We start from the raw sequence: 9,877 nt of genomic DNA, 5'->3' as shown, positions 1-9,877 counted from the left end.
GAAAAAGAATTCAGATAATGTTTCTTTGGCACTCAGTTTAAATGACAGACAATATTTGCACTTAAATAGTAAAACAAAAATAAGTTGATTTAATGACTTAAATTTGCATTATCCATTTTAATTTACACCTATTATCATAGACTCAATATATTTGGATCGCTTCATTGGTCTGCCTTAAAAAAAATGGACGTCTGCTTAAAATTTGAAACATGAAAATAAATTTAAGTTCATGTAATAAAAAATTAAATATAATTCTATCAGGTCCCACTTGTTCATTGTTCCAACGCAATACTGATCAATCACTTTCTCCCGCGTAATATACCAAACTACTCGCCGACTAAAAACATATGCGAAATCCTCGTTATCATCAACCAAAAATCAAAAGAAAAATAAGCAGACGCGTAAATATAAATATCGAGGGACAAAATCGTAATCAGACACAACCGACGTTCTCCCTTCGTCCACGATCCTTCATCCTCTTCTAAACCAAACACAGTTCCTTTAATTCGTCACGATCTCATAGAAACCCTAGGAAACCGAAGGAGATTATTCGCTTATGGAGTTCGCAACGGCGGTGCCGGCGTCTAGTAACGGCGCCGAGGGAATTTCTCCGGCGGAACGCTCATCCTCCGTTGATGCGATCGATTCGTCTTCTTCCTCGGGTTCAGTTGCGTTGTCTCCGGCGCAGGTGACTTGTAAGGATTCGAATGCTGTGGCTACGAGCAGGTATGAGGACGACGAAGAAGAAGAGGACGTTTGTCGGATCTGTCGGAACCCTGGCGAGGCCGATAATCCCCTGCGGTATCCTTGTGCTTGCAGCGGTAGCATAAAGTATGTTCACCAGGATTGCTTACTTCAATGGCTTAATCACAGTAACGCTCGCCAATGCGAGGTTCGTTTTTTTTTTTTTTGGTTAAATTAAGTTCTCTTGTTATTCAATTTGAAGATTGTTAGGTCTTTCCTTAAAAAGGTTTAAGCTTTTAGTTAAATATTTAGTGCGGTATAGGGATTGTTTTGCTCATTTCAAAGTACAAATTTCTTATCAGTTTTGGAAGTTCTTCTTAGTGCAGCTTTGCAAGCTCAATTTTAATAGGGTAATAACTAGTAATTCATGGTTTGGTGGCTACCCTTATAAAAAATGGCTTGCTTATAGCTACTATTAGATCTTTCACTTAATCCGCACAATATCCTTTTCAATATTTAATTTTTTTGGTGTGTTCGGAATCTTCTTTGCGTACTTGTAGATTTATCTCTCTTCTTTTTCAAGGTATAAGTAGGATTTTCACATTATTGACGCACTTCTTATAGTTTACTTGCTTTTCTTGTCCCCTTTATCGCAAAACAAAGCCACATCTTCTTGCCATGTATAGGATTGTAGGATCATTATATTAGGACATTCTAATATTTATGTATTATACTTTTAGGAGATCATCTGGTATAATGCTAAGGTGAAACTGGGGTGGTGGTGGGGAGTACCATAACGAGAATTACATTTATACGTGAACATGACCAGTTTATAAAAGGGTTGGTCACGGATAATATTAAGGGTGCAATATTGTTCTTTTATTGAGATACAGTAAGTAATGTTTGTAATATTGTTTGTATGCCAGGCTATTAATATGAGTGTCAGGCTGTCAAACATGTTATTCTCAAATATAGTCTCAAAATCGAGTACTAAAATTCTTGCAATTAGTTTCACCTCAAAAAAAAATCTTGCAATTAGTTTGTACTTATCTCGTAGAATTGAACTTAGAGTCATGTGATGAAACTTTCTAAAGAGTGATAGAGCCTTGATTTAGGAGTTTGTACTTATCTCGTAGAATTGACCTTGATTTAGGAGTTTGTACTTATCTCGTAGAATTGAACTTATGAGTCATGTGATGAAAGTTTCTAAAAAGTGATAGCGTTGGTTGATTTAGGGACGCACTACAAGAGTGATGAAATTGTATGATAGAGTGTCAAAAAAATCTTTTGGTGGTTGTTGAGGAAGATGAAGTTATGTCATATCAACTATATAAATACCATACATGATATGCAAGATGAGCTATCATAAGTGAGAGAACATTGTTAGAAGATACATATTAAATTTTTATTAACGTGAGCTTATGTCAAGGATCTGCATTGAGCCTATACGTGTTTATCCTTGTAATGGATGAGCCAAAGATAGTTTGCAAGATGAGATACCATGGTGAATACTATTTGCAAATGACATTGTGTCTATTGATGAAACTAGCAAGGGTGTCAATGAAAAACTTGAAATGCGGAGAAGTACTCTAGAGAATAAGGGTAGAAGTGATAGAATATATAAACTGCAAGTTTAGCCAACATAAGAAGGATGAGATTGAGGTCAAATTAGATGGAATTGTGGTGCCTATATGTTGACAATTTAGATATTTAAGCTGCTCTAGTATGCTAGATGAGATTTTAGCAGTAGAATTGCCGTAAATCATTGAAATGTAGGAGTGTTACGGGAATGTCATATGATTGGAGTTTACTTACTGTAAAATGGTTATAAGACCAATAATGTTATAGGGGAGTGAATAATGGGATTTTAAGGTCCAAGTGTAGTAAAAATGTGGAAGTTAACATGGATGTACAATCATACAAGATTAAACAAGATCAGGAATGGTCACATCTCTGATAGAATGTGTAAGTAACAAACATATAGTCGTGTCCTATATAGACATATAGACTTCCATATCCTTCGGTTTGTAGGGTGTGAATCAAGGATGATTTACGGATTTAAAAGGGGACAAGATGGACCAAAATCACAGGGAATGAAGTAGTATTAGAAAACCTACAATCTCTCAGGATGTATGTAAGATTTAGCAAGAAAATACAACATAATAGAAGCGCAAAGATCCATATTGGCGATATCAACTAATCGGGTGTAAGGCTTAGTCTTGATGGTATGTTTACATTAGATTCAGTGTTGGCAGGAGTTTTTTCAGTCTATTAGAGATTTGTATGTTAAATAGAAAATATAAAGAGTTTCTAGTATTAGATAACCCCAACAACAACAACAACAACCCAGTATAATCCCACTAGTGGGGTCTGGGGAGGGTAGTGTGTACGCAGACCTTACCCCTACCCTGGGGTAGAGAGGCTGTTTCCGATAGACCCTCGGCTCCCTCCCTCCAAGAACTCCCCACCTTGCTCTTGGGGTGACTCGAACTCACAACCTCTCGGTTGGAAGTGGAGGGTGCTCACCACTATAGCAACCCACTCTTGTCAGTATTGGATAACCCCACATTATTGGAAATTGGGATGATTCAAGTCTATATGGAGTGAGATGGATAATGATGATTCTTATAGCCGACCTAGTTTTGGATTGACGCATAGTGTTGTGTTGTTGTTTGTTCTCATCATTAAAAGCTGTAACTTGAATTTTATAGTCATACTTATTAAATGAATATGAGCAATATATAATTTTCTGACTTCTGGAAGTGCGTATGATTAGAAAATCACTTAGACTTAACATTGACCATAAATGATTCTACACAAGATTGTGGTTGGATACTGCATCACATAGCTATTGAAAGATTGCTTGATTTCTCACCTAGGGTCATCACTCTATTGGTGGAATCTGACTAATTTCCTTTATTTTAACGTAGGTATGCAAACATGCATTCTCCTTTTCGCCAGTTTATGCTGAGAATGCTCCGGCTAGGCTCCCTTTTCAAGAGTTTGTGGTTGGGATGGCAATGAAAGCCTGCCATGTCCTGCAATTCTTCCTGCGTCTTAGCTTTGTGCTTTCTGTATGGCTCATCATAATACCTTTCATTACATTCTGGATATGGCGGTTGGCTTTTGTTAGAAGTTTTGGAGAAGCTCAGAGACTCTTCTTGGGTCACTTATCCACAACCATTATTCTTACTGACTGTCTCCATGGGTTTCTGCTCTCTGCTAGCATTGTTTTCATCTTTCTTGGGGCAACTTCATTAAGGGATTACTTCAGACATTTGCGCGAACTTGGGGGACAGGAAGCTGACAGGGAAGATGATGGGGACAGAAATGCTGCCCGTGCTCCAAGAAGACCTGCTGTTCCAGCTAACAGAAATTTAGCTGATGGAAACGGGGAAGATGCTAATGGTGCACAGGGGATTGTTGGAGCTGGCCAGATAATCCGGAGAAATGCAGAAAATGTTGCGGCCCGTTGGGAGATGCAGGCAGCAAGGCTTGAAGCTCATGTCGAACAGATGTTTGATGGTTTGGATGATGCTGATGGTGCAGAAGATGTCCCTTTTGATGAGCTTGTTGGCATGCAGGGTCCTGTGTTTCATCTCGTTGAAAATGCATTTACTGTATGTTCTTGTTCTCACTTGCCACCTTTCACATGCTTGGCCTTTCTTTTTAACTGTGAAAACTGAAAAACTGCAGTCATTAAGTATACTCTTACCCGGATTGGTGAATATTTGTCTCTATGATAATGATTTAACTCTCTTAAGCTCTCGTTCTGCAAAAGACCACATTCTCATGTCTGCAAGCAGAACATGGGTAATTAACTGATATGTGGTGATTTTCCTTGTTCTGTGCAGGTTCTTGCGAGTAATATGATATTTCTTGGAGTGGTGATCTTTGTTCCCTTTTCATTAGGACGAATTATACTCTATTATTTGTCTTGGCTTTTGTCCTCTGCAAGCAATCCAGTATTGTCCACTGTTATGCCACTTACTGAAACAGCACTTTCCTTGGCCAATATTACTTTGAGTAGTGCGTGGACTGCTGTTGCAAACTTAACTCCTGCTAACGAAGAGAGCAGTTTGCTTGGTCAAGCCACAGAAATGTTAAAAGCAAATACCACTGGATTGAGTGAGGCGGCAAACAACCTCAGCACAACCGTGTCTGCTGATATTTTGAAAGGGTCAGCTGTTGGAACATCCCGGCTTTCTGATGTTACAACTCTTGCCGTTGGCTACATATTTATATTTTCTCTGGTCTTCTTTTACCTCGGGATAGTTGCTTTAATCCGGTACACCAGGGGAGAGCCTTTGACGTTGGGGAGATTCTATGGTATTGCTTCCATTGCAGAAACCATTCCCTCCCTCTTTAGACAATTTGTAGCAGCTATGAGGCATTTGATGACTATGATTAAGGTTGCTTTCCTCCTTGTCATTGAACTTGGGGTTTTCCCTTTGATGTGCGGATGGTGGCTGGATGTTTGCACCATTAGAATGTTTGGGAAGTCGATCACACAAAGAGTGGAATTCTTTTCAGTATCTCCATTGGCAAGCTCATTAGTTCATTGGGTTGTAGGGATTGTTTACATGCTACAAATAAGTATCTTTGTTAGCCTTCTTCGAGGGGTAAATTTCCAATTAGACTTACTGTGTCTCCAGCCCATCTCTATCATTAATTGTTTTCTTTTATTAATTATCCTCACTCTTTTTATAGGTCCTGCGTAATGGAGTGCTTTACTTTCTTCGAGATCCGGCAGACCCCAATTACAACCCATTCCGGGATTTGATCGATGATCCTGTACATAAGCATGCTCGTCGAGTGCTTTTGTCAGTTGCAGTCTATGGAAGCTTAATAGTGATGCTCGTGTATCTGCCTGTCAAACTTGCCATGCGAATGGCTCCATCCATTTTCCCACTAGATATCTCGTAAGATTGTTTCCTGTCTATCCCAATTGATTTTGGTTTCAATATTTATGTGATATGTGAATTCGAACTTTGAGCTTTCATCCCTTTGGTGAACTTACAGAACTGTTATTCTTTTCGCAGTGTATCTGATCCATTTACTGAAATACCTGCCGACATGCTACTCTTCCAAATCTGTATTCCCTTTGCAATTGAGCATTTTAAGCTGCGTACAACAATCAAGTCTCTGCTCCGCTATTGGTTTACTGCAGTGGGCTGGGCTCTTGGTCTTACTGATTTCTTACTTCCCCGACCTGAGGATAATGGTGGACAAGAGAATGGGAACGTCGACCAAGGAAGGGTGGAGTGGTTTCAAGCCGCGCATGGTGTACCAGATCGGGCCTTGGCTGGCTTTGCTCCTGATAATAGAGCTAGGCATGCAGCAGCTAATACCAACTTTGTGGAAGAGTATGACACTGACGAACAAGCGGATACCGAGTAAGTTAAACTATGCTCCACAATGACTAATCCTGTTTTTATTGGACAATGAACAAATTAAACATTTCTTATGTTGGCAAATTGAGTCATTCACTAGTATGTTTAAAGCCATTTAGTGCTGGTTTGCTTCAGGAGATAATGAACATCAGGCTCTTTTTTATTTTCTATGAGTGTCCTCTTTGTTCTGTCTCATTTAGTGTCTGATTGGACAAAGATTCCTAGAATAATTGTACTAGAAAATGTTGAAAGGATGGTCGTTAGCTTGATCGGTAAAACATCACTTTAAAGTTTAATATGTGCATAGTAAAGTGAACTTCGAATTCTTAGAAACTCTGAAAGTTGTATAGAATAAATAGTATTATCAGGTAACAGTGTCAAACATTTTGGCTTCGCAAATCAGAAAATATGTCATATAGATTGGAAGTGAAGCGGAATATTAACTAGCCTCTTTCCAAATGTGAGGCAAATCAAATAAAAAACACTCCGAGATGAGCTTCATTAACGGCAATCTTCATAGTACATTTGGCAATTGTATATAGACTAGTGTTTGTTGTGGACTGTGGTATTTAGCTAGCTAATCACTTATGTGTAGACTGTGCAATCAGTTCCACAAAGGGATTATCGTGGTATCTAGACTCATTATTTAAGCATAAATCATGGTGGTGTGATTAAGTCTCCTGTTGGTTCGCTGTTTCTTATATTTGGGTTTTTTTCCTACATGAGTGTCATATTCATTCTATTTGGGAAGGTTGCACACATTTTTTATCCCTGGAGTAGGTAAATAGTTTTCCTTTTTGGGTCATGATATTTGTCAGGGTAGGGTGATTTTTCTAAACAAAAAAGTATGATCTTTAGGGCCTTCATTTTTTCATCTGGACTCCCATATGTGACCAACTTCCCTTTGCTTGTTAATTTTGTTTTGTTGGACGAAATTGTGTTACACTGCTTATTGCCTTCAATCATAGCTCTTGTTGCTAGTTTCTGTAGCATCAAGTGATTAAGTCATAAATAGTGATACTCTGTCTAAATTCGTCAAAAAACTTTTAGCAAGAGTCTTATGTTGTTTGGAACATTCTTTAGCAGGTACGCCTTTGTGCTCCGTATCGTTCTGTTGTTGGTAGTGGCTTGGATGACTCTCCTCCTTTTTAATTCTGCCCTCATAATTGTACCGATTTCACTTGGACGTGCGCTCTTCAATTCCCTCCCGCTGCTACCAATAACACATGGAATCAAGTGCAATGGTATTGCTGTCAATCAGGTCCAAGTTGGTTTCTGCCCTTCACCCCGACAATAAAAATGCTGATCCGTTTGTTGTTTTGACTTTTCAGATTTGTATGCATTTGTAATTGGAAGTTATGCCATCTGGACTGCGATTGCTGGAGTGAGGTACTCAATTGATCAAATTAGGACTAGGAGGGTTACAGTTTTGATGAACCAAATTTGGAAATGGTGCGTCATTGTTCTGAAGAGTTCTGCACTATTGTCAATATGGGTATGGCACCTTTCATTTTGGTTCAATACTTGCTTCCTGAATTCTTTTTTCATAATGTTAATTGTTTTGCTGGTTCTGTTTCCAGATTCTTATTATCCCTGTGTTAATTGGGCTGCTTTTTGAACTTCTGGTCATTGTGCCAATGCGAGTTCCCATTGACGAAAGCCCGGTCTTCCTTCTTTATCAGGATTGGGCTTTAGGACTAATCTTTCTAAAGATCTGGACCAGGCTGGTAAGTGTCATATAGTTTATCTACTCTAGTTGCATTATGAGCTTTTGGTTTGACATGTTTATCTACACTAGTTGATAGGCAGGGCTTGAACCTGTCTTCTTAATTCCTCACTGAATCTGAATCTTTGGTGTTACACGCATTCGTCCTGGAGCATGTCCTTTGCCTTTTTGTGGTATCTTGTAACCTCCTCAAAAGAATATTTTGGGTTTTTTTTTTTGGGGGTGGGGGTGGGGGTGGGGGGGGGGGGGTCTATTAATTTATGGTTTGATTTGCTCTTGTTCCCCCTATAATTTCTGCATATTGTTCATTTGGGAGCAATATTTTCACTATAGAGCAGGATTTTTGAGATACCACTTTGTTTAATCCAATCCTGTATTTTACAAATCCATACGATTGAGTCCTTTTTATGAAAATTCGTGAGACAAGCCGTTTATCATTACGATAGGTGTCAAGTGTAGGTGCAGTTCGATTCCATTGTTCCAATTATTCCTTTGATTGGATCATTTAGCTAAAGCAAACTTTTGTACCATATTAGGGCATCTATTAGTAAAACTGGTTTGGTTCGATTTGTCAGATTCTGATATTGAACAGCTAGGTGTATGTACATGTATCGATCAAGTGAATTTTGTTCTGGTGGGATCAATTCAATAAAAGAATAAAAGCAATTGTAAATACAACAAAATAGTCCTTCTCTTGGACCTGTTATTCCATGCTGAACTTTAAACTGTGAACTGGTTGAGCTTGCTCAGAAAAATCTAGATCTTGATGCTGCAGCCATTTGAAAAAAATCATATCCCTGGTTGAATTGAAGCGATAACAAGAATATTTAATATTTCTAGTAGCCATGTTTAGCATTCCATGCAGAGACGGTTCACTAATGAGGATAAGTCGTTTGGCGACTAGTATCCCCTTCTTTGTGTAACTGTACATGATAGTTATTTCACATTAGCATTTTATATACCTTACTAATTGTTTGACTTGATTTCCGCAAAGCAGGTTATGCTAGATCATATGATGCCACTGGTGGATGAGAGCTGGCGGCTGAAATTTGAGAGGGTGAGGGAAAACGGTTTCTCTAGGTTGCAAGGCTTTTGGGTGCTTCGGGAGATTGTCCTTCCTATTATCATGAAGCTGCTTACGGCATTGTGTGTTCCATATGTTTTAGCCAAGGGTGTATTCCCAATATTTGGTTACCCCTTGCTTGTCAACTCTGCCGTTTACCGATTTGCTTGGCTTGGCTGCCTTGGCTTCAGTCTGTTATGTTTCTGTGCTAAGCGTTTCCACGTATGGTTCACCAATCTCCACAATTCTATACGTGATGACCGTTATTTGATTGGCCGTAGACTTCATAATTTTGGGGAAGAGGTAGAGCGAAGGCAAAATGAAGTAGAGTTGTCCAGAGAGGGAGAGATTCCTATAGTGAATGGGGATGTCCAAGAGGTTGTTGATGTAGGACTAAGACACAGGCGTGGTGTTACGCAAGATGCTTAAAGTGTGTACCAATCTTGATCCTTCAGCTGCTGAATAAAGTTGTGGAGGTGGGGTTAGAGGAGGCTGAGCAAGATTGCAAATGGATTATAATACTGCCTTTCGACAATAGAGAAACCAACTTGTAATAGTTTTGATCAGTTTCTCTATGGTAATATTTACTTCTTGTGAATATGTGTACTCTTTCTTACTCGGAACTGATCTAATTAGTGATCAATATTTCAGGAAAGTCTAGTTTGTCTAGTATCTTTTTGTTTTTTCTTTTCCATTGTACGCACAAGAAGGAAAAGGCAAATAATATTAGTCCTTTCTAATCTATCACTTGTAAAATGTATATGTAAGAGGGAACAGGTGATTTTGTCTTCCTCTCCTTCCGTCCTTGAGTATTGTACTGGGTTAATCGTTCTTACTTAGAGAAGGCAGTGGTTATTCAATACAATGGAACTGAAAGAATTTGGCAGTGAAGCAAAAAAGCATCATAATATGAGCAGGTATTTGCAAATAATGGAATCCTGCCATATTTGAGAAGGATGAATATATGGAAGATGGTAATGAAATTATTTTCCTCGTCTTAGAGAAGGAAAG

At 38.7% G+C, this 9,877-nt stretch overlaps 1 protein-coding gene across 2 annotated transcripts; it reads left to right on the top strand.

The window, feature by feature from the left end:
- The first annotated feature begins 369 nt into the window (after positions 1-369).
- LOC107784552 (putative E3 ubiquitin ligase SUD1) lies at positions 370-9,608 on the top strand. 2 transcript variants are annotated; one of them, XM_075238015.1, is made up of 9 exons: positions 370-892; positions 3,615-4,304; positions 4,539-5,306; positions 5,395-5,606; positions 5,727-6,080; positions 7,164-7,321; positions 7,409-7,572; positions 7,658-7,804; positions 8,801-9,608. In XM_075238015.1, the coding sequence occupies exons 1-9, from the start codon at positions 557-559 to the stop codon at positions 9,293-9,295; spliced, it is 3,324 nt and encodes a 1,107-aa protein (XP_075094116.1). In that variant the 5' UTR covers positions 370-556; the 3' UTR covers positions 9,296-9,608. The 2 variants fall into 2 exon arrangements, with proteins under 2 accessions (XP_075094116.1, XP_075094115.1); XM_075238014.1 differs by having other exon boundaries at positions 7,161-7,321.
- Positions 9,609-9,877: the final 269 nt, after the last annotated feature.

This window comes from Nicotiana tabacum, chromosome 19 (genome assembly GCF_000715075.1).
Source record: "Nicotiana tabacum cultivar K326 chromosome 19, ASM71507v2, whole genome shotgun sequence".
NCBI lineage: Eukaryota > Viridiplantae > Streptophyta > Magnoliopsida > Solanales > Solanaceae > Nicotiana > Nicotiana tabacum.
The sequence above is the reverse complement of the archived record's forward strand: the minus strand, read 5'-3'. Positions and strand labels throughout refer to the sequence as shown.